This window comes from Fukomys damarensis, unplaced genomic scaffold (assembly GCF_012274545.1).
Source record: "Fukomys damarensis isolate Sample0158 unplaced genomic scaffold, DMR_v1.0_HiC HiC_scaffold_24, whole genome shotgun sequence".
Classification (NCBI taxonomy): domain Eukaryota; kingdom Metazoa; phylum Chordata; class Mammalia; order Rodentia; family Bathyergidae; genus Fukomys; species Fukomys damarensis.
Genome location: NW_022900936.1, coordinates 10,741,789 through 10,766,519, shown reverse-complemented (window position 1 = coordinate 10,766,519; position 24,731 = coordinate 10,741,789). Strand labels below are relative to the sequence as shown.

At 44.2% G+C, this 24,731-nt stretch overlaps 2 protein-coding genes across 3 annotated transcripts; one reads left to right on the top strand and one right to left on the bottom strand.

Annotated features, from left to right (window-relative positions):
* Positions 1-6,578: 6,578 nt before the first annotated feature.
* Positions 6,579-20,856, bottom strand: Mis18a (MIS18 kinetochore protein A). Of its 2 annotated transcripts, XM_010608628.2 has the most exons (5): positions 20,473-20,856; positions 18,558-18,624; positions 13,096-13,218; positions 7,853-7,949; positions 6,579-7,279 (listed from the first exon to the last, which is right to left on the bottom strand). In XM_010608628.2, exons 1-5 carry the CDS (start codon positions 20,801-20,803, stop codon positions 7,202-7,204), a joined length of 696 nt encoding a protein of 231 aa, XP_010606930.1. In that variant the 5' UTR covers positions 20,804-20,856; the 3' UTR covers positions 6,579-7,201. The 2 variants fall into 2 exon arrangements, with proteins under 2 accessions (XP_010606930.1, XP_010606931.1); XM_010608629.2 differs by lacking the exon at positions 13,096-13,218.
* On the top strand, positions 11,494-12,023 carry LOC104851443 (succinate dehydrogenase cytochrome b560 subunit, mitochondrial-like). Its single transcript, XM_033755964.1, has one exon. It carries the CDS (start codon positions 11,609-11,611, stop codon positions 12,005-12,007), a length of 399 nt encoding a protein of 132 aa, XP_033611855.1. The 5' UTR covers positions 11,494-11,608; the 3' UTR covers positions 12,008-12,023.
* Positions 20,857-24,731: the final 3,875 nt, after the last annotated feature.

The window sequence follows — 24,731 nt, the reverse complement described above, 5'->3', positions numbered from 1 at the left end:
AAAGGACACTGTAGTTGCATATAATCTACACGCATCCTCCAGACGCTTTAAATCACCTCACCATTATTTCTACTACCTGATACAATGTAAATGCGATGCAACTCGTTAGGCTGTATTATTTAAGGAAAAATGACAAGAAAAAAAGTGCAGATATTCGGTACAGATGCAGATTTTTAACAATATTTTCGCAGCGTGGTTGATTGATTTGGTGGATGGGGAACCCTAGGTGTGGGGCGTGGGCGACTGCCATTGTCTATTAACTAAAGATTTGTTAAATCCGGATGATATGCTTTGGATACTTTGTGCCACACCGAGGTAGCACTGGTTCTCAAGCGCAGTTTCCGAAGGAATCCCCCGTATTAACAAAAGCTGGGTGGCGCGGGGGTCCTGAGAGCCAGGCGCCTTAGCGGGGCGACCAGAAGCCCGCAGTTCCAAAAGTCAAGTCAAGTCGGGCGCCTCTCTTCCCTGCCTGAGAGCTGCAGAAGGAGTCGGAGCGCCTAGGAGGAGGGGCTCCGCGATGCGCCTGAGTCACGGAAACACGAGAAGCGACTGAAAGAGAAACCGTCATTAACCTCCCATGCAAAAGCTAAGCCTCCTGGGGGAAAAGCTTGCTGGAGCGTAGGTGTATACGATTTGAGGAACGAACACCCAACAGCCTAAACTGCTGGCAGTGCGGGAGGGGGACTCCTCTTTTGATGAAGGAGCTTGGTTAGGAAGCGGGTGGGGCGGGGATAACGTCCGGGTCCTCCGGGAACAACCTGCCTCCTGGAAGTGGATCGTCCTGCAGCCAGTTTGCCAGCATGGCTGTGTCAGGCCGGACAGGGTGAATATTTATGTGGTAAATGCGACCCCTTGTGGTCTCTTCAAGAAAGGAGAAGGAAAAAACAAAACAAAACTAAGCCAACTAAGCCTCACAGTGACGTGAGGGAAACCTACTATTCTGGGCATCAGACAGCGCTGGCCACCTGATCACGGGACTCAGAAATTACAGTGGAGCCACAAAGCGTACGCCTACCAAAGGACTCAAGCAAGCCGGTTTCTCAGCATGAATGTGGCAAGGTTACCTGGGGGCTCCTGGGCTGGAAAGTTTCAGTCGTGCATCCTGAGGAGTCCCCAGGTGATGCCACCCTAAGAATTCCCGGGGCAGCTCTATCTGGGTCTCTTCACCTCAGGCACCTACCTGGCTCCTGCTTCCTCACAGAGTTCTAAGTTACTATCCCTTCCCGCCCCGGACACTGAACAAGCCTGGAACACCTCTTGGTCTTCAGGAAGCTCAGGGCCTCTCCATCTGTGATGGTTCATCTTCTGTTTTGTTTTGAGATGGGATCTCACGATGTAGTTCAGGCTGGTCTTGAACTCACTATGTAGCCCAGGCTGGTCTTCAATTTGTGGGGACCCTCCTGCCTCAGCCTCCCTACAGCCGGGATTACAGGCACGTGTCACCACGCCTGGGTGTGATGGTTCACTTTGTGAACCTGATCGAACTGAGAGCCACCTACGGAAGGCATGAGACTGTGCGGGCACTAACCTCATCAGTGGATTCACCGATGGACGGGAGCATGGCACAATGACCTCTTAGGAGTCAGGACCTCATTGGAGGAAATAGTAGGTCCCTTGGGGTGTGACTTTGAAGGGTACATCTTTTCTTGGGTCCTTTTCTTCTCCCTCTGCTTCCTGACCACCACGAGGTGAGCAGCTCTCCTCCACCAGCCCATTTCTCCCTTGGAACCAGCTGACCATGGACTGAAACCTCTGACGTTGTAAGCCAAAAAAACCACCTTTGCTCCTTTGAGCATTTCAGGTATTTTATCGCAGCAGTGAAACGAAGACTAATGCACACACACACCCTCCCCCAAGAAAGATCGTCTGTCCCCCAAGAAAGAGTGCCCCTCTGGGTGAGGCCCCCTCTGATGCCTTTCCCGCCACCTGGACAGTCCTCTCAGAGGGACAGCTGTTTTGGGTGGGCGTCTGACAGTTGTCTCTTATGAATTCACACCGAGAAAAGCCATGGTGCGGGGCCAGGTGTGGGGGTGCCCACCGGAGACGAGACTACCATAACTTGGAGGCAGTCTGGGTTCAAGGGCAGCTGGATCTACATAGTGAGACCCGGTGTCCAAAAAAAACGACAGGAAGAAAGCTGTGGTCTACCTCCCTGGCTTGGTGTTCTCCGAGGGATGAGGCAGACACAGCGGTCACTGCCTTCCAAACCTCGTGTTTGATCCGCTGAGCTTTTTGCTCACACTTAGTCATGGCACAGGCTGAGGCCCACTGTGATTCCAGTGTCTTGTTTCAAGCGGAGATGTGTGTACACCCTCAATCCCAAGAAGTCATTGTATTAGGTAAGAAAATAAATTTTAACGCAGAGTATTTTTAACTTGGTGTGGGAGAAAAGTGGAAGAGACACAACAGTAGAATGATCACAGGTGGGTAATTGCACATGCAAATGAGTTCAATTTGGTAATTCTCTCTCGGTTTCCTATTTACATACGTAACATTTTATGCTAGCCCCATACCACCACTGCATTTGGGATTTTTTTTGTTGTTTTTTTTTGTCTTTGTTTTTTGTACAGGGGATCAAATTCAGGATCTTGCACTTGTGAGGCTGGCAAGGCACCACTGAGCTAAAGCCCCAACCCTGGGGGTAGTTTCTTCTTATTCTTACATGTCAATTCTAAAATATTGTTAGAACATTTTGATATAACCCATTTTCTCAACTTTAAGAGCTGGTTTTGTTTTTTTTTTGGTACCGGAAATTGGACCTTACGCTTGCAAGGCAGGTGCTGTAACCACTGAGCTAAATCCCTGGCCCCTGAGTTGTTTTTTCAGACTGTTTTACTTACCATCGTAACTGGTCTACTACAAAATACACAGGGATAAAAATTGTTCTCTTCATTTAAAAACTACTGGGTGTGGTAGAACACGCCTGTAATCACAGCCCTTGGGAGGCTGAGGCAGGAGGATCACCACGAGTTTGAGACCAGCCTGGGTTACATAGTTCAAAGACAACCTGAACTATATAGCTAGACCCTGTCTCAAAAAACTAAAAAAAAAATTAAACCCTTATTAATCGCTTCTATCCAGCATACAAGTCCTACAGTATGTGGGATCTCTGGGAGAAAAACTTCCTAGTCTTAAAGAAAAAGTTCCTACAGACTAGAATACAAAATCAAACTAATAAAGCAAAAAGAATATCCAGAACTAATTTAGGAATGATGAGGAGGGAAGAGAGTAATTCCCAAGAGACACCCTGGAGGAAGTGGCACTCATGTGGGACCTGGGACAACAAAGAAGAATGGATAACAGAGGGGCAGGTGTGAGATCACAACTGTGTCTGACTGGCAAAAAAGTGTCAGATGGGATAAGCGTTAGAGCCACGAAGCCATGTGGGGCCGGCTCAAGGGTTCGGAGCCTCAGACTGGGAGCTGCTCGTGTGCAGCAGGGGATACAGGTGTGGAAAGACTGATTGAACAATGGGGTGTCCACTGGACTGGGGAGTAGGGGATGAAAGCAGTCAGGTGAGGATCTGGGAGGGATAATGAACCCCAGGAGGGTGAGGAGGCACCGTCAAGAGTTGATGTGAACCTATGGCTTCCGGTCTAAGGCAGAAGGGCAAAGTCCTTGAGAGCACAAGAAACACAGGAAGGGGACAGGGCTGCGTGGGGTTCGGAGAGGGAATGATAGGTTTTGATAAGAGCAAGCATGTGGCACGTGCGTGGAGCACACAGGGGACAGGCGTGTCTGGATTGTGGGAAATTCAGATTGGGACACAGTAAAAGTTTAGGGTTGTAAGGATTCTAGACACAGGGGTGATCACTGAAATTGTGGCAGGGAAAGAGTAAACAAGACTGCAGAGACAGAATCCAGGTCAAGGGCAGAACACAGGGGCAGCAGGAGAAAGGGCTGGGCCGCCATAGGAGAGGCAGGCCATGCTACTAATGCCCAAGAATGACAGCGCAACTGCCCCAGAGCAGCCCTAGGGTGACGCATTCTGCCCCGCGTGCTTCACCACACTCTGCTAAGAAACACAGACAACCCAAAAGGCTTGAGGGCCAGGGATTTAGCTCAGTGGTTCTGCCGCCTGCCTCATAAGTGCAAGGACCCAAGTTGGATCCCTGATACCACAAAAAAAAAAAAAAAAAAAAAAAAAAGTTTTAAAGAGGGCTGTTTTAAATTTTCGCAAGTTTCTAGGGAACTCAGACAGCAACACATTGTAGGAACTCATAGGTGTCCTCAAGAGAGTATAAAATTCCCAGAGTACGTGAGCAACAGTCAGGCTTGGTGTGGTTATGAATCTGAGGACAATTTAGCAAGGTCACTGGGCTATGGCAGATTTTTGTCACCAAGAAGAGACTTGAGCACGCCTAAAGGTCAAGACAAAGAACCCAGGGCAGATAAAGGCTCTGGATGTGAGAAGAGGTTTGTGATGCAGCAATATTCGTCCATCCCACCCAACCATAAATGAGCTTTCTTTCTTTTATTTTGAGACAGAGTCTCGCTAAGTTGCCCGGGCTGGGCTCAAACATGCGATCCTCTTGCCTCAGCCTCGTACAGTGCTGGAGCTAAACGAGCTCTTCCTGATTGTCAGCCTTCCTTTTGGCACAGGCTGGAACATAAAATCCCTACTCTTAAACAACTGACCTCCAATGGAGAGAAGACAAAACGGGCAAACAGATGGAAAACACAACACCCAACAATAACTGCAACAAGATGCAATAAAGGACTCCAAGGAAATGGCACGCAGGAGAGCCAAGACACATGAGGAGGGACAGCTTGAGTCAGAGGCAGCACCTCTGGGCAGAGGGAGAGGCTGCAGGGACGCAGTGGCAGAATCTCAAGGTGCAGGCCGTGGTGGAACCCACTGAAAGGGCTCCATAAACTTCATCTTATGGGGCTGGGGGAGAACATGGGAAGGCACTTGTGCCGTCTAAGTCCTTCTAGAAATGAAGATGCTAACACTACGTTAGCTGATCAGCTTCCCTTGATGCATTTTACTGCTAAAAAACCAAGCAGATGTCATTTTTTAAAAAAAGACCAAGTGATAGCAAATGTACCTTTCTGTTTATTCACAGGCAAGCACCTGCCCAGTTATTTGTCTTATTCAGGAAGAATGAAAAAGATGTGTATACGACACCGACTGTTTATATAAAATTCTAGGTCTTTCACTTTCAGGTATTTTTCTTTTTCTTCACAGGCAGTAAAGAATGAGACTGTAATCCCCAATCTTAAAACGTAGTGTTTCATGTTAGATTTACAGTACTCAATAAACTGTTAGGAGCCAGTCTTTGGGGATGCGAAAAAAAGTTGTATTTTTTTCTCTGCTTTTAAGCTTTAAGTCAGGCAGGCTGGAGGGAGATTGAAAATATACAGTAATGTGCTAGAAAACCAGGCCCAAGGGTCAGAGGAAGCTCTGACGTTTTATCCTTGCTGATTTCTCTGGTGTAAATATCCCCACTATGGCCAGTGGTTAAACCGCCAATGCATATTCCTGAGCATTTGACAAATGACTCTCAAGAAAAAAATATATTATAAGGTCTCTAAAGTTGATTCTGCTGGCCACAGCCCACGGGAGTGGAAGCCACTACAGCACCTTAGCTCTTGACCTACAGTGCTTAACAAGCTAGTATCATGGAGATCAGCAATTACTGTTCATTGGTAAAATGAGCTTTCAGGATGTGTGCACCGACTACAGGTACTGAGCAGCAGCTCCTGCCCCAGCACTAACAGTGTATGAGGAGTGAGGCAGTCAGCCTCCCTATGTCTTTGGCGTGCTCCCAAAAAATGATTGCTGGAGTGTTCTGTAACCAGTGTGACCAACCAGAACGTCAACTGAATCCTGTGGCCAACATACTCTCCTACTTGTTCTGAATGGACTTACACAAGAGGTGTCACCAAAGCACCTAAATGGACAGACAACAGGGACCTGATCAAGCTTACCGGGGCAAGGCCCTGTCATCTGCCACTGGGAGTTGACACTGGCTTTCATGGTACCATACTCTACCTGTTAGTAGGTTTCTGAGAGGATAGCTAGGAGGCTTTTTTTTTTAAATTAGTAAAGGCATCGACATTCTATCAAAAAGCACTCATGACTAAGGCAATGATCAAATCATCTGACTTGGACATTTACTGTGGTAACTCCAGTTGCTCAGACATAATTAGGGAACATCTGAGCGGAAGCTGGGGGAGTTATCCGTACACAGTGAGTGCTGTTATTGACCCCATAGTACCTGGAAGCAGAAAGGAGCCTGGAGACTTGGGGTTACCTTTACTTACACTTCTGACCAAGTCTACCATAGTGCCATGCTCACAGAATGTGGGGGTTTCATGGTCCCAGGATTTATGAACTCAGTTAAATACAATTCAGTTTAAAAAAATCAATCTTAAAGCACTTTATTTTCATCTTTATTTTCTTCCTTGATTATAAACACAATATACGTGGTAATTATAGCCAGGTGTGGTGATGCACACTTGTAATCTCAGCCCTGGAGAGGCTGAAGCAGGAAGATCACCATGAGTTCAAGGCCAGCCTGGGCTACATAGGGAGTTCAAGGCTAGCCTGAAATACATAGCAGGATGCTGTCTCAAAAACACACACACACACACACACACACACACACACACCAAATATGCTAACTACAAAAGTCTTACATTATGGAAAAACAAAAACATTCCCCTAGGATCCTAACCCCAGAAATAAGTGACTGTGTTAAATATTCTTTCAGATTTTCTTAAACATATAGCAGCACAAAATGGAATCCTGTGTGTGCACGCCTCCACCCCGTGTGTGTGTGTGTGTGTGTGTGTGTGTGTGTGTGTGTATTTTATTCTGTTCTCAGACAAGTTTTCAAAGAATTCTAACAAATAATTCAACTAACCAGTTTTTCCAAAAAGCTTGCAGCATGTTTTCAAAGTAGGTGGAAAAAACTAAGTTCTTACCATTCACTATTCAATATTATTCCACATATTAAAGGTGAAAGCAAGTTATAAAAGTAGAGGAAGTCAAGAATAATGATTTTGACATAGAGAATAGTTCAGAAAAATCCCAGTTTCTTATCAAAATGAAAATTCCTAAATTCCAATTCCAGCAGGTATCATAAACTAGCTTTAAAATTCTAATGTGGGGGACAATCCATAATGTAGATCTGCAGAAGTACTCTGCACACCTTCTCCTGTGAGAGTAAGAGAGGCAGCCATGGAACCAAGTTCAGCTATTGCTGGTAAAGGACAATTTCGATTCGATCTCCCACAGCTTGGTCTGTAATGCCTTCAAGACATCTTCCATCTATTGAGTTTAAAAAAGAACATAAAGAAACACAAATATTAAAATGATTGAAAATGATACAGTTAAACATGTTAAAAATACACAGTTCGTGCAATTTTGAATGTTACTATTATGTACAGCAGATACTGAGAATCTAACAAAACCATTTAGAGGCATAAATCTTTTTTAAATAAGACATAATTCTATCAAACTGTAGTTTTCCACGTATACATGCTTAACCATCTGCCTATCACGCTATGGAAAGATGTTAACATTCAGCAATAAGGAAGGTGAAATAAACCAAGTCAAATATTTATTTGGTGTGAAGCTATGCCTCTAGTTTTACAGTTTAACAATACATATTGATTGGATTTGGGCATGCGATGTCCTCATTATTTTGTTGATAAAGCTTTAGCTTAATTTATAGTTTAGTTCACCCCAAAATCAACTCACTAACAACTGAAATAAAATAATTATTCTTTCATTCACCAGGAAAGTACTCAGACAAAACCAGATGGCATGAGAATTGCCATGTGGAGGAGCATTTCTTCATTGTTCTTTATAACAGAAATCAAATGTTTAGAATAAAATTACCTGTTTCAGAGACTTTTCCATTTCAACTCTGCTTTCAAGATTAAAAAGCTCTTTGTCTTCTGACACAATTTGCTTCTCAGAGGACCCTAAAGTGTAACTAAAGCATAGTGCGGTACACAGTTAAAACATGAAAGGGAACAAAAATTACACTTATGTCACTTAAAAATAGTAAAACTCTTATATATACCACACTATATATTAGTAGCAAGCAAATGAACACAACTGTATTTGTTAAAGCAACCTACACAGGAAGCTGTACTGCATAAAATCATGTCTTCTCCATAAGTTTTATCCAGATATTACAACACATTAATTTCTCATTATATGTAATTCATTATCAAAATAAACTTGCTCTGGGTGGTAAAAACATTACCATGGTTCAAAATTCTACAGGCAAGTTTAAAGATCCAAAAGAAGCTGCTGGTTTCAAGGAAGCCACTGCTTTCTTGTTTTACCTAACTTTTTGGAAACATGTATTTTTATATTTGATGTTTGTATGTCTGTTTTTTGAGAAAGGGTCTATGTAGTACAGGCTGGCCTTAAACTCACTGTGTAGCCCAGTGTGGCCTCAAACTTGCGGCAATCCTCTTGCCTCAGCCTCCAGGGTGCTGGGATTACAGTGTAGGCCATTACATCTGGCTTCATATTTGACTTTTAATAAATAATAATTTGGAGTAAGCTCTTGATTACCCAAGTTTGGGCAAGTTCTAAGTTATCCTCCAAGTCACACTTTTCTCTGCACTGTAAGGTTATGATGCACTATGGTTTGGAAAAGTATTAAACAGGAGAAAGACTACCTAGTAACAGGGGGAAATAGGCCGTGCACTGGCAACCAGGCAGATCAAACAAAGAAGAAAACTCAATTTCTTTGTCTATGAACAGAGTCTTTTATCACACATAGCAACTTTGTATGTTGCTTCTTTTTTTCCCTTTAGAAGTCCATGGGTTGTATTCCTGAAAAATAACACGGGGGTGAAGGCAAGTAACTCCCTAGTTAGGAAAACAAAAATACCTCCACCTTTGTAGGCAAAAGAAATAAAGAAATGAAGTCAGAAGGGGGGAGGACTTGAGTTTGAAGCCAGCCTAAACGATATAGTAAGACTCTGTCTCAATAAAAGAAAATTCAAGCAGCATTTGACTGATTTATAAAATTGTAAGTAAAAGTTGCAGAGGTACCCCAGAGTGGTGGTGGTACACACTGTAATCCCAGCACTCAGGAGGCTGAGGTAAGAGGATCCCCAGAAGGTGGAGGCCGGCCTGTGAGTTCAAGGCCAGCCTGAATACATAGCAAGATACTGTCTCAAAAAAACAAAGTTACAAAATGTTTTGAGTTTGATCAGAAAGGAAGGTCCAGTAAAGTTACTTCCTACAAAAATAGAGCAGAGATTTTGACTGTTGGGAAGGAACAGAATAGAAAAGATGGCCTGAGGGCATCAAAAGAAGCAGCAAGACTTTGCATCTTCAAAATTTCAAAAGTGAAAGAATTTGCTTTGAGAAGAGAGCCCCAGGGCACCATGTTCCAGAATAGTGGTGGCAGCCTGGAGAATTTGTTCCTTGGAATTGGGTTCAGAGCACTCACTCAACCCCTACAGCCAAGGGAGAGGGAAGACTGGCTACTATTACTCCTCCAGCTGGCTGCAGACCTTGGCATCATCCACATGGCACTGGTTTTAGGCACATGCAGAACAGAAGAGTTGTGGGGTCAGGAAGGCTTCCACCCAGATTTCAGAAGGCCTGGGGTGTCAAGCGGTGCACCCGAGAGGGCAGTGGGCGAGGCTGAGTGTGAAGCTGAAAGTGCAGTGGAGACCCCTAAAGTTTAGAGAAGCCAGGAGGGTAGATCAGCTGAGGAAAGCTACAAGGAGGGAGCAGAGCTGGCCCAAGACAGAAGCCATGGGAGACAACCATCTGCAGTGCCACGGGGGCAGGGCCACCCAAGCCCCTTGGAGTTCACAACTTGCCACAGATTGCCTGATGCAGGAAGTGGAACTGTGGGATTTAAGGTCTGCCCTGCTGGATTTGAAACTTGCTTTGGTCCCATTCCTTTATATCCCCGTTTGTAACTTTTTGAATGGAAATGTCTATCTTGTGCCACTGAATGCTGGAAGTGTTCAACTTTCCTTTCATTGGTACAGGGGCTTGCAGCTAAATTTGCCTTAAATCTCAGAGGAGACTTTGGACTTGGGCTTTCCAGCAATGCTGACGTTGTTAGGACTTTGGCAATGCTTGGAGATGGACTGAATGCTTTTTTTGCATAAAAGGATACGCATGAGTCTTTGGGGGGCCAGGAGTGGTATGTTATGGCTTGTGCTAAGATGTCCCTCCGAGCCTCATGCTTTTTCAGCAGTGGCTGAATGTAGAGTGTGTGACTGATTCATGGTGGGGCTAGGCCTGAGGGCACTAGGATTAAGGGTGAGAGTGCTACCTACCCTAAGTAATCTGCATAAAAGGGTCACAAAGATGCTGCTAAAAAAATAAACCTAGTTTAGCAGATTGAAAAAAAAAAAGTTACAGAGGGCATACACGTTTAAAATAAAACCAGATTCCTTGGCATGAAAATCTTGCCCCAAAATATAATGTTTCATAAATTAACTGCTCAAGAAAAATAGCTTCAATATGATCTTCTAGTATAAAACCTTCAACCTTTTCTCCTTTAAACAGGTATTATCACTTTTTAAAGTTTTATGCCAACTCCACTGGATTAAAATTTCATGTCCCAAAAACCTCATGGAGAATAAAGAAGCATTCAGTTTGTCTGGGTCTTCTATCCACATATTAAAACCAAAACAGGTATCTCTCCTTACTGGGCTTTTAGCAAGAACAGTGTTCCCTTTATTACTCTTTTGTGTAAGGGTTATAAAGAATTTGCAGATTATAATTAAATTTTGATCTGATTTGTTTGACCTGTCTAGTTCAAAGTGACAAAACTGTAGTTATGGAGCAATAGCTGGATAAATTATTTCGGAAAAAAAAAAAAAGTTTTAAATTTTTGAGAAAAAAATGTAAGAAAGTGCAGGAGTGATAAAATATCTCAAATAATAAAAGCGTGGGAACTTTCTTTTCTTCTTAAACTGTCGTCCTTTCCTGATATGTAAGAGTTAAAGAGCATCCTGTTCCTTGCTGTGGTCAGAAGCCAGGCAAGCACTCCTCCAGTGATCACAGCCCAGCCCTCTCAGCTATCCTGAAAGGATCACACACACTGAGGTCAACTGATTTATTTTCTTTTCGGTACCAGGGATGAAATTCAGGACCTTGCACTTGTGAGGCAGGCACAGTGCCACTGAGCTACATCCCTGGCCCATTACTGAATTATTGAATTTTGTGTCCTTTAAAAAACAAACAAACAAAAAAGGCTAATAACTGGAGGGCCACTGACACCTGAAATTCTTTAACTGATGTTTGTCTTCACCCCTAATTCACACTGCTCCCTAACAATTTTTATAAATCTTAGAGTGGAGGCATCCCTTTGCTTATCTCAAAAAGACAACTGTTTACTATTGGCAATAGTTGGATTTTGTATCTACTTTTCCAGAACATCAACGGAACTGCTTTCCTAACCAATTTTGAATTTATTTTTCAAGATATTCTAAGAAACTAACAGCTAACAGGGTAAGGGGAAATGAACAATATATATTGAGAGAATCCAAGATGGTGGCACTCTTGTTGAGACATGCTGGCCGACATTGCCTCCAATCCCACCTTAGTCCTCAGCTCTGTATCAGAAATGCTGTGCCTTTGGGAACCACAGCCAAATAAGAGATGGAGCGGTTCTGGAATAAGAATACAGGTTCAAATCGTCCTGTATCTCCCCATATCACTGTCTACAGTTGGTCTCTTCCCATGATGATGCCTATTTGCCATCGCGGAACTGGTATGGCCTTGAGTGGAGGGGTCTCTCTGTTTGGTGTGTCGGCACTGCTGCTCCCTGGGAACTTTGAGTCTTATTTGGAATTTGTGAAGTCGTTGTGTCTGGGGCCAGCACTGATCTACACAGCTAAGTTTGCACTTGTCTTCCCGCTTATGTATCACACCTGGAATGGGATCTGTCACTTGATGTGGGACCTAGGAAAAGGCCTGAAGACTGCCCACCTCTACCAGTCAGGGGTGGCTATCTTGGTTCTTACTGTGTTGTCCTCTACAGGATTGGCAGCCATGTGAAGAGCTGAAGGTCCCAGCATCACCTTCCTACAAATTGATTGTCACAAGCTGCTTTACCTTCCTGTTCATCACTCATCTCCAGCCAACAAAGTTATATGATCTGTTTCTATCCTTTTATGTTTGCAGATGCCCCTGGAGCTCAGACTGGCTTATAAAACCACAGTAATAGAAAGGGTCCAGTTTTTCCCTTGTTTCTCACGATGGAATGGCTATAAAAATGCCCTTTTCTTGCCCACAGCTTACAGCCTACTCTGGGCCTTGAAGCCCTTATTTTCTTCTACATCGGGCTTTGATTTGTGCTGAGGGTCAGCTTTTGGCTCCTTCTTCCTGGGACAGTGGAAACAATGCCAGCTCTGTGGCTTCTGCCACAGGGACTGGGAGTGAGGCTCTGGGTGCCACTGCCTGTGGGTTGCTGGCTTAAAGGACGGTTCTGTTCATTGGTCAGAGTGCAGGGTCTTTAGCACCCACACAATATGACTGGAAGAGGGGAGGTGGGGACAGAAGGGAATTGTCCAGGCCCAGCCAGAGGGAGATAAAAAAGAGGAATCGGTTCTTAGAGCAGGTGCCTAGGAAGAAGATATCTGGCTTCTGATGGAAGAGGAAGATCCAGAAAGTTATCATTAACTATTTTAAGGTGTTTTTGTCTCTTTGGTTGGTTTTTGTTTTGTTTTTGCATTCATCAAAAGAAAACCCTTCTAATGTCATGTTTTCTAATCCAAGTTCATGTTCCATCTTTTCCGAAACAATTAAAATATTTATTTAAAAAAAATATATATATATTGAGTTATACAGTTAGTACTTAAATAATCTTGTTAAGTAACAATTTTTAAAAACAAGTAAACACATTTTTACTCAAAAAATTTTCTCACAATGTTTTCTCCCATAACTTAGCATTTGAACTTTTCCAACACCAGACAAATCAGGTTGAAACAAAAAATATATAAAGCAGTGGCTTGTCAGAAATAATTATCTGAAAAACAAAATGCGTTGGCCAGTGTTTAGTTCTGTTATTTCCAGACCATTTTTTCTGCAAACTTAACTTTCTAAGAAATGAGCTATGAAGCAGCCGGTCATGTATAAAAACTTGCCTTTCGATGGCTTCCACGCTGAGGCAGAACAAGTTCCTCTTGTAATCTAGATGCTTGGGTGTGCATTTGTACACGTAGCCAAGGTGGAGGGAGCAGCCGGAACAGTACAAAGTCTCAAGAATGCTGCCATCGAGAAATGTCACTGCTTTAGGGAACACAGCTGCAACTTGTTATGACAAAACCCCATCGCTACCGGCCATCTCCCCCTTCCAGGCCCAAGTTGCAAAGTCGCTTTGACCACATCAAGTCAATGTATAAGGAGGGAAAATGACAGTAAGGCGCTTACAAGGGAGATGAAGACAGTCACTTCCAGCCACACTGCCTTGGGCATGCAATGACAAGGGACAGGCACAAGGTGATAACAAGAGAGGATACAGACGTGCTGCTTTTCTAGAATGTAGGCTTCTCAGTTGGACATTCAGAAAAATTACCTCAACTTTCAAAATAAAACTAAAAGATTCTGTATGCCCTTTTAATGCCACTGACCAACCACAGGCCCACTGCAAACACTCGTGGGCAGGGGTAGGCAATGTTTTTCTCCAACGAAGTAGAGGATAAATGTTTTCGCTTTCTGGTGTGTGTCCTAAGTGTCACTTCTGCCACTGTGGCACAGTGCATCATACAATAGGAACTGAACAATCTGAGTTCCACAAAAAAAAGGTGCTCAGCCCACAGGTCCAGGGTTAGTCTGCCGCCCAGCTCTGCTGGGAGGTAACACTGCTTACTTTAGAAAGAATCTAACTGGGTGTCGTGGTGCATGCCTGTAATCCCAGCACTTAGGAGGCTGAGGCAGGAGGATCGCTGTGAGTTTGAGACTAGCCTGGGCTACATAGTGAGTTCCAGGGAAGTCTGAACCACATAGTGAGACCCTGTCTCAAAAAACCAAAAAAAACTCTAACGTTAGATGATGGCTTATAGAGAGATGATAGATACACTCCAAATCACTGCAGTCTGGTGGAGATACGAATGATATCCAATAGTAGAAAAAAATAACACCAGAGGCTGAGGTTTTAATGATCAGCAGACTTTAATCAGAGTACCCTAAGAAGCAATATCCTCCTTCAAGACAGCTTTGCCATCTCCTGGCTTCCTCATAAATTGGTTGAATACATGTTTGACAAGTGTTAATTACGTATTTGTTAGAACTGCTTTTTAAAAGTGTACTTTGACACAAGTACTTTCGTCAACTACAGATATGTCCTACACAGGTGATTTACAGGAATTTTACTTAATAAGCCAGGCAGGGTAGCCCACAGCTGGGAGGCCCCAGTGGGGCAATTTAGCAAGCCTTTGTCTCAAAACTTTTTAAAAAATAAAGAAAGGGGAGGGAGGGTGAGAAAGAAGGAAAAGAACAGAAAAGAAAAACAGATGGGAGGTAGCACTCAGGGCAAAGGCCCTGGCTTCCACCCCAAGTACCACCAAAAAAAAAAAAAGATTTAATGATCTGTCGTTACTTCTCCACATTAACTGTTCCTTCCTTCTAGACACTTCTCACCTCAGGGTCCACATATCTGAATGTACTTTCCCTCCACGCCACCTCAGCTCTTATTTAAGTCAGGGTCTCACCATGTAGTTCAGGCAGGTTTTGAACTCACTATGTAGCCCAGGCTGGCTCTGAACTTTGGCAATTCACCTGCCTCAGTCTCCAGAGTGCTGGGACCATGCCCAGCTTAGGTTGTCTTTAAACCTGGCCTAAAATCCACTGTCTCCCAAAAGCCTTATCAAATTGGCCCATTCAAATTTTCCACTCTATAACCACTTATTATACTAAAATGACAGCCCGGCACACAGCAGCTTGATGACCACTGGAGACTTAGATCTAGTCTTGAGCACAGAAGTGAAGTAGATAGCACAAAAGCCCACTGTGCCAAGAGTATCTGAGCTCTGTCAGTACGTGAGCTGTCTGTCATCACAAAGTATCTGTTCCTGCTACAGAGCAAAAGGGAGCTACCCAAGACCCAAGAGCACACTGTGGATTATACGTATCATGGCTGACCTACGGACACTGTGAGATGTTTATTATCACGCAGCAACAGACAGAATAAAAATCAAAATGGAACACCACCTGATAAATTATAAGTTCTCACTGGTGATACAGTTAAGCAGATAATAAGACACTGACAAGAAATGTGTCTGTGGAATTTTTTAAAGCTTTTATATAAGAAACACTAAAGCATCTTAGTAAACCCCAAGTTTACCTACTTACTTCATAAACCCTAAGTTGTAAGACAGGGATCCCCGCCTACAAAACCAACAGATCTCCATGGTACATTGGAAACCTGATAATTAGGAAGCTGTCACACCCAATTATCAAGATTGTGAACCAATATTTAGTGCAATTATCAGCAGCCATGAAAGAATACTCAGAGAAGCCTGAGCTCTCAAAATAACACTGATCAGTGGATAAGACTGTTTTAATCTGAATTATCAAATGGCTCTAAATGCACCAAAGGGTGCACATAAACTCATTCCTGCCTTGGTAAGGTTTGAATATGATTTGTCCTCCCTACCTCATGCTAAGACAGTCCCTGCTATGAGGTACTGAGAGGACAGAAACAGCCCTGCTGTGGTGTTCAGAGGCAGGGCCTTTGGGAGGTGGTTAGGGTTAGACAAGGTCAAGAGGGTGGAGGCCTCAGGAGTGATCTGGGAAACTCTGTAAGAAGAGGGAAAGACTAGGAGACACATAGACCCAAATTCCCTGCCTCCCACCTTGTGACACTGTGTGCCACCTGGGCTTTTTACCAACAAGGCAACAATCACCAAATACAGTAGTCTCTAGGCCTGTGCCTCCACAACCAGCAGCCTTGATTAACCTCTTTTCTGCATAAAGCAGCCCGCCTCAGGTACTTCATTACAGTAAGGACAAACGGACCAATCTATACTTCTTCAATAATCCTGGGGAATGATGACGAATTGGTAGCAGCCATCACTGCAGCATCTTTCTAATTGCACAGATGGCAGAGTTGGCCAGAATTCACCCTCATTGTTGAGCAAACAATGTTGAGATAACAGTGCCAGAAATCAGCGGGCAATTTTACACAAGGCGTGAACATCCTTAACAAAGGGCACAATCAGAATGAACAGAGGAAACAGCACTGCCACCCCCAAAACATATTCCTAAAGGCCACAACGCTTTTGCTGCCCATCCACAAAACAGCTCAGACAGGCATTCAGCAGGACAGGCCCACCTACTGAATTTTGCAAGCATCCTAAAGCAATATCCAGAAGTGTGGAGCACATGGATCTAGTAAAACTCATCACAGTTAAAGGCAGACAAAAGATGGCTTTAGGGGGGTGTGGTGGTGCATGCCTCTAATCCTAGCACTTGGGAGGCTGAAGCAGGAGGATCACCATGATGAGTTCAAAGCCAGTCTGGGCTTGATAGAGAGTTCAAGTCCAGCTGGAACTACAAAGCAAGACACTGTCTCATAAAAACAAAAGCAAAAAAAGTAAATAAATGAAAAATGGGTTTAGACCATATAGCATTAAATAACTTTGGATCACAGAATGAGAAAGGTAATTCCCTTTCAATTCTATACCAATCCAGATAAAGAAGAACATCTCAGGTTGGTATTAGAGTCCCTTTGACACTTAAAAGTTGCAAAACTTTTAACAATGAGAAAACAAACCAGAACCAGCCAGGCAATATCTCAGCTACCTCTAATAAATATGTTTCATTGTAATTATCTTCAGTCACTTTCAAGTTATGGTCAATGATATATTTATGTTAGTAATTATAGATTCCTGGGCTGGGGATTTGGCTCATTGGGTCTGCCACTTGCCTCACAAGCACAAGGGCCTGAGTTCAATTCCTAGTACCCCCCCAAAAAATAATAATAGTAATTATAGATTCCTTTTAAAAGAAATTTAAATAACAATCTTAAGCCAATTTAATGAACATGTAGTAAGTGTATAACAATCATGTAGTTAGCTGGCAAAAATGGAGAAAATGGTTATAGTAATGAAAAATGGACTAACAGTGTAGGAGACTGCAATATTGATTAGGCCCCAAAGCAGGCTATAAGCCATGCAGGCTGTGAAGAGTTAATCCCACAATTGGCTTGTTTACAGAAGTGAGTCCAGCTGAAGCCTATGTACAGCGGTCAGAGTAACTTGCACCCAAATGCCATTCCCATAATTAAGACCTTCTTACTAGGACAATGTTCTAATTACAAGCATATATTTTGTCGGCTAGGGATTTAGCTCAGTGGTTCCGCTGTCTACCTCGCAAGCACAAGGACCCGAGTTCGATCCCCGGTACAGAAAGAAAAAAAAAAAAGGCAAGCATATATTTTGTCTATTCTGTTCTTAATTCAAGAATGCTTTGTCTCGTCCTTTACAGCCTTGTTTACATTACTAGAAACCGCCCGACTTCTGCCCTTGCATGTAGCCCACCTTTACCCCAATTGATGACCAATAAAAAACAGTGGCTTGGACTGGCCAGCACCTTTGTCAGTTGCACCAGCATTGGTCATCCTTGCACCCCACTTTCTGTCTCTCTTAGTTCAGTGCTTCAGTTTTTTTTCCCTCGGACCTGTGTCATACACTGGGCAGGAGACTGGTGCCTACTGCAGAGGTTTCCGGTAACATTTCAGGGGTCCCCAGTAAATGGCAAAAAATGGAAGAGATGTCGAAATGAGCAGAGGTAGGAATAGAGAGAAAGAACATACCAAAGTCAAGAGAGGTAAAAGCATTGCCCCAGCTCTTACTCTAATTAGGCCTGGGACCTTAATGAAGTTCTAAGATCCCTGACCTTGTTTTCTCATCCATAAAATGAGAAGTCATCTGAGGTCAGGTTTTCCATATTTTAATCACCTGCATGCCAACAGCACAAGTGTTGTCACACCTATATATTATCTAAACCATTACCAATTTAATTTGCCTTAAACAGAGTAAATTTTTTAAAGTTGAAAACTACTTTACTTGAATAGGTTACCCTAGCATTATTAAAATGGAGAACCCAGGGGATTTAGCATAGTGGTTCTGCCGCCTGCCTCGCAAATGCTAGGTTCTGAGTTCAATCCCCTGTACCAAAAAAAAAAAAGGAGAACCCAGCATTTCTAATGCATGTCAAAATATAATCATTAACTTTTGTTTATTTGTGAACCACCTAAAGTTACTTCAGTAAGACACATTTCAGATTTGGGGAGACAATTATATATGGTAGAGCTTCCTACTCATTTCACTGATGATGCCATATGCAGCTAATGGTCAACATGTACAGCAAGGTACCTGTCCTTTCTACCCTTTCAAATGGCCACAAAGGACTTGGGATTGCCACAGCCCGTTGGGCTGGCTGCTTCTGATCACAGGAAGCCCTGTTTGTTTGCAATAATAGTCTGTGCCTTACAACACTAGCATCACTCCACAGCTTTGAGATTTTGATATAGATATTTTCTTGTTTATTTTCAATTGTTTTTCTCTCTCTAATGTAATATTTTCACGGATACAGCCTTACTCACCAACCATTTTCATTTTTCCATTTGGACAGCTTCTGCTCTTTATCCACAGAAACGTTACAGGATATACCTGGAAAGAGAAGCAATGTTTTATAAATGCAGTCTGTTATCATACACATGCAGAGATTTCGAGAATTTCTACTCCAACTTTTATTTTAGCACTTGGAGGTCTAGAAAAAATAAAAACCCAAAGTATTTTTGTGTGTGTGTGTGTGCGTGTGTGTGTGATTCTCTCTCACATGCACACAAAGGGTGGTTTAAAACTAAATGTAAGCTAGGTGTGGTGGCACACACCTGTCATCCCAGCACTCAGAAGGCTGAGCTAGGAGGATCACCTCGAGTTCCAGACCAGCCGAGGCTACACAGTGAGGTCAAGGACAGTCTGAACTACATAGCAAGACCCTGCCTAAATGTACAGGAGATATGCTGGAAAAAATAGCACAAGTTATTTCCTTCCCTTCCATGAATACCAACGACACTAACAAAACATGCAAAACTAAAGAGGAAAATTCAATTCGTAGTGGAACTTAGACAAGTTAGAATCTTAAGGCACAAAATACAAAGAACATCTGCACTATAATGAAGCTGGGATCAAAACCAAGAAAGAAAAAAAAAATCAAGATTCTAAAAACCATTGCTTTCACCTCCAGATTGCAGATGCTGTGGTCGTTTTTCTAAAAGTGCCTGAGAAGTTCCTAGTATCCCAAATATCTCTACTCTGACCATGACTTGAACAGATCACAGCTGGACCCCAGGATCAGAAAATATACCCAGAGGAGGAAAATAAAGACAAGATGTCAGATACAAATGGCCACACATCTCCTTCTACGGGACACCTTATCTCAGTAAAGCCCAGATGGATTTTGTTTTATTTTGTTTCTGGTAATGCTAGGGATTGAACTCAGGACCTCATGCATGCTAGGCAAGTACTCTACCACTGAGCTACATCTCCAGCCTTCATCCTCGGTCCTCATCTTGCTTCCTTACATCTACCCCACTGACACATCATGTCAACCCTACCCCACAAATCTCACTCCGACTGCCAGGTGCAGTGGTGCACACTTGTAATTCTAGCATTCTTGATATTATGGCAGGAGGATCACCAAATTCAAGCCCAGGCGGGGCAGATTAGTGTCTCAGTGAGATCCTGTCTCAAAAAGAAAAAAGGGCTGCGCAAAAAGGTTCAATTCCCAGTACCGCCATATACACACACACACACACACACACACACACACACATATATGTGTGTGTGTGTGTGTATATATATATATTGCCTACCACAAGTTCCAAGAGAACACCTATTTCTATGCCAATTCAGAAAAATATGTGAAACACTTTATCCCCAAATAAATTCTACAAATACTGTAAATAATACAGGTAACTGGTAAAGTCAGGATGAATACATAGAATTCCTCCTGCCTTAACTCTTTTACTACATTCTCCTTCCTCTCTGATTCCTTGGGGATGTTGGTATTTTCAAATTTCCTTCTTTCTTCCCCCACAGCACTGTGCTAACGCTATGGTTTAAAAACTTAGATAAACCAATCTTAACAGTCCCTTAGGGAAACAGTAGCTGAAAAGCTTAATTTCCTGAATAAACCACCAAGAATATGACTAATGAACAGCGCACTGGACCCCCACCCCCCACCCCGGGAGTCACTCGCACTGGACAGGCTACACCCCAAAAGTCTGAATGCTAGCGACGACGCTGATTCAAGGGATGCTCTCTCTTCCCGGATGGGGGGATCTCAGAAAACGATCGTCACTCCTGAGCCCAAGTGCAGGGGTGACCTTCCTCCTCCACTTTTTCCAGGGTGACCCCAAGGAGAATCCCCCTTCCCTCCAGACCGCCCAGGTACAACGCCGCTGGGAAGAAGGCTGCCCCAGCCCCGCCCCGACCAGCCTTGCCGGAACTGACAGCGCAACAGGATGCAGTTGGTGTCCTCCTGGCCGGCCACCCAGCTCAGCGAGTCGCCCAGCGGCCGCCGGCATCCGGAACACAGGAACACCAGCGGGTTTTCCACCTCCGCCGCCTCCTCCTCGCTCGGCGCCTTCTCCGCCCCGACCACCGACGCGTCCCCACTCGCCGAGCTCCACATGCTCGTCCACTTCTGCAGCAGCTGGTGGCGGCTTGAGTCTTCCGAGAGCCGCCGGCCCAGCAGCGAGGAGTCGCCCCTCTTCTTGTGATCACACACACAGGAAACAGAAGCGCATCCCTTACCACAGTATGGAGACCAAACTCCAGCCATTGTCTACGAATCTCCCGCGCCCCAGAGCGCCACGGGAAAAACCCGTCCGCGCGTGCGCGGGGCGGGGAGAGCGGCGACGCCGGGAGGAGCCAAGGCTCGAGGGGCGGGGCCTGAGGGACGACGGGCAGCCTTTAGAGCGCATGCTCCTCGTGGGGCGGGGTCCCGGAAGTCCCTGAGATCAAATGGGTTCTCTGTTTGGGAAGATGCTCGTGTGCAAAGTCAGGAGCTAGCTCCAAATTATAGTACAGAGTCTCGGGGATCTCCGCTGTCCCAGAAAGCCAGCCTCTTGTGGCTTCGGAACAGCAGTGGTCAGCGTGGAGAGTCATGGCTATTTTACCGTTTTTTTTGTTTTGTTTTGGTAGGGTTTACCATTGTTTCTTTAAAGGCCATATCGCAGCTGAGTGGTGAGTCTGTAATAGAAAATTAACTTTCCACAGTGTGAACTAGGCACAAAAACTGCACACACCTCACTAGATGACCTGCTCCTCATGTGTTAAGGAATACCATTTCTTCCCTTGTCCTAAGATAAATCAGACAAAAGGCCCTTTCAAGTACAAATATACCCGTCATTCTGACTCCCTTGACCACTAACAGTCCACCTTCATACATTTGTCAGTTAATTTTCCTGGGAAAGACTTTATAGCAACACTAAGGACCCTTGACCCTGTGGAACAAAAATGTTAAGTTAGCCTTCAGGCAACACCTGTCTAACCTTTGAACCTAGATGGACAAGAGAACCCAGAGAGAGAACCTGATGAAAAGCGGTCCTGGGAGGAGGTTTCTAAACCCCATCATGTTAAACATCAAGCATCAAAATCTTAGCCTTTCGCCTGATGGCACAGTTCTGTCTTGCTCTCTTGCAGCCTATCACTGCACTCTTTTAACTTTCCTGTGTATTCCTTGAGTATTGGTAAATTCTTTTTACCAGCCACAGCACACCATGCCTTGCACAGCCGTCAGGAGGGAAAGCTGGCGGGGCCGTACCACAGAAAACCAAGCCACACATCTGTACCTGCATCTCCCTACAGTGCTTTGAGTGTTGTCCCAGACACTGCCCACTGAGACAAACTACTGTCCTTACTTATATAGACTTTCAGTTGTACTCCCTCTGACCATTGGCAGATAGCAAAAGCTTTAAAGTCAGAAGTCCTGGGTGGGCCCCGCCCCTCCCTCTACTTGGTGTAACTAGGTAAGAAACTACTTGCCTTCTCTATCCAATTCTGCATGGATTAAATGGGTCAGTATTGCACCAGACTGTTAATGAGGATCAGGTGACATAATATGGGTATGTTAACACTAACACACCACCCCATTTCCCCGTTGGTTAGCCTCCAACCAGAAGAAAATTATTCAAATAATTTAGGACTTTTTTTTTCATCCATAGAATTCTCTTCCCTCCTTGTCACTGGATAGGATCCGAGGAGTTTCCCAAAGCACAGATGGGAAAAACCCTACTCACAGGACAGGCTTCAAATTCACTGACTTACATTGTAGAAAATAGTTTATTTAGTTATTTTAGAAATCAGGCCACCAGCTACCAGTAGGGGAAGGTCCTGAGGTAGAGTTGGGTGATCAGCTACATTGATAAGAATAGGCAGCAAGAATGAATTTCCTCACAGCCCATCCCGACTAAACTCCTCAATTCTGATGCAAAATAAGCAGTTTTTTTTTTCTCTCTCTCTCTAAAATCCCAGTTTCTTTTAAACCCTGAATGCTGTAGAACTGGGTTAGAGTCCTGAGTTCTGATTGGTCATTTCAAATCCACAGAGCCAGCTGTGATAGGTGGCTGCTGCACAATTCCTGCACTCCGCTTATCTATAATTAGCTGTGGATGGAAGGTCCATGAGCGCCCCTACTCAGGACCTCTCCTGGAAATCTCTTAACCCCTTCCTTTGGTTTGAGACTTCATCTGAGGAGCCAGCCGTGAGCTCAGTCCATTTGGTAGGAAACTCCAACACAGAAAAGGAATTTTCAGGATGCCTCAATAAGATTCATAAAGGAAGGAAATCAGTAGGTAGAATGTTAAATGGAGAGCGGGTCCTCAAAAGAAAGGTACACAAGCAGTCTGGTATCACTCCCTCACCCTCCTTCAACTGTAAATGCCACACCACCCTAATGATTATCCACGCGTCCAGAATCTTAAAGCAGGGAAGTTGTGAGAGCCACTTCTCTTCCCTCCATTCAGCCATAATCACAACACCACCCTAGGATTATCCAGGCTTAAAATTAGGAGGTCTTTTTGGGCTGGGGATTTAGCTCAGTGGTTCTGGTGCCTGCCTCGAAAATGCAAGGACCTGAGTTTGAGCCTTGGTACAAAAAAAAAAAAGGGAAGTCTCACAGATAGCTGACATCAGTGGGACAGTGGGAGGTACCTTGAAGGAGAGGTGTTTGACAGAAGCCTGAATTATGAAGTCTCGTTCCTGTCCCTTCCTCCCCCCTCCCCTGAAGTGTGTGTGTGTGTGTGTGTGTGTGTGTGTGTGTGTGTGTGTGTCCGCTTTCCCCTTCTGCCTGATCTGGCTGCTCCGTCCCAGGATCCTTAATGAAAGTAGTTACTACAAGGTATATGCTTGGCAATTATTTCCTTGTTGTACACAAGAACCTGGACTATTTTTGGCCCACTCAACTGTAACATGGGAGTGTTTACTTGTTTTGGTGGGTGGAAATCTATGGAGTGTGTGAATCTATAGAAAGTCCTGCCTTGATCTTGGCTTACCAGGGATAAGGAAGACAGGAAGATAATGGATAATGGCCCATCTCACAAGTGAAAGGCGCGACTCTGGTGTACACAACACAAATGGGGCTGTGGGACCACCTCTCCCTCCATTCACCTGCACTTGGGCAACCCTAGGCCAATCCTAAAAGAAACAAGAGTAAAAATAACAAAGATCCAGAAATTTTCTGAAGTTCCAGGTGGGGCCCACTATTTTTTTTTTAATCCAAAAACCTAATTTACTTTCATTCCTTTTTTCCCCATACCTGGCACCAATTTTGTCCCCATTTTTGTCGCCTTTTTGTTTCTACCAACCAGAATCCACTCGCTCTGAGTGCACCTTCCCCAGTTAAACTTTGTTAAACTTGGCTGCTTTTTCCATAACATTGTGTGCAATGTTTAATGCATTGTTCCTTGTGTAAAAGAGTCTGGAATCTATCTCTCGGGATCACATCATGTCCTGTATCATTCTTGGCAAGTTCAGCCAAGAGCCAGCCAGACCACCAGCCCAGCCAGGAAAGAAGGGAAATCTCTATTTAGGGAGACTTTGTACTTCTTATCTTTCCCCTTTTTTGTGTGTCCTTGGTCACTTATTGTGGGCACGGGACAGAAGGTTGATCACCATTTGGAGCTTCTGCCATGGTAAAGTCTCCCACGGGAGGCTGACCTGGTTGTGGGGTGAAGCGTTTTGGTCTTTGCAGGAGGGCTTCTGTACATTGGTCATGTTCGTGTTTGTGTGGCCCATCTTTTCCTGTTGGCCCAACAGGATGGCATTAGGAGAGCAGGTTAGGCCACAGTCAGCCCAACCCAGGTCACCAAAGCAAAACAATTCCCACCTAGTATTACAGACAGCTAAGTTAGGTAGAAATATTTAAGGCAGTCATGCAGGGCTAAACCCTCGAGGGAGTCAGTGTAGAGGATGAGAACACATTACAACTGTGGCTGGAAGCTCATCTGTTGAAGGCCAGCCCTCGAGATAAAGACAGAATGACCAGGCCTACATAACCTCCCCAGGGGATAAGATAATCAGTATTACCTGGTCCAATAAAGTCTAGATAGACATCAGTCACCCAGGTGGGTGACTAAGACCTCCTGGTCCATCCCTTCCTAAAAGGGTCTTTGTTCTTCCCCTGTGCACTTGCTACATGACCTGCTTCCCCATTGGATCATTACCTAAGCAGCTCTATTTGTAATCTTATTGGTTGATCATAGTGTTGA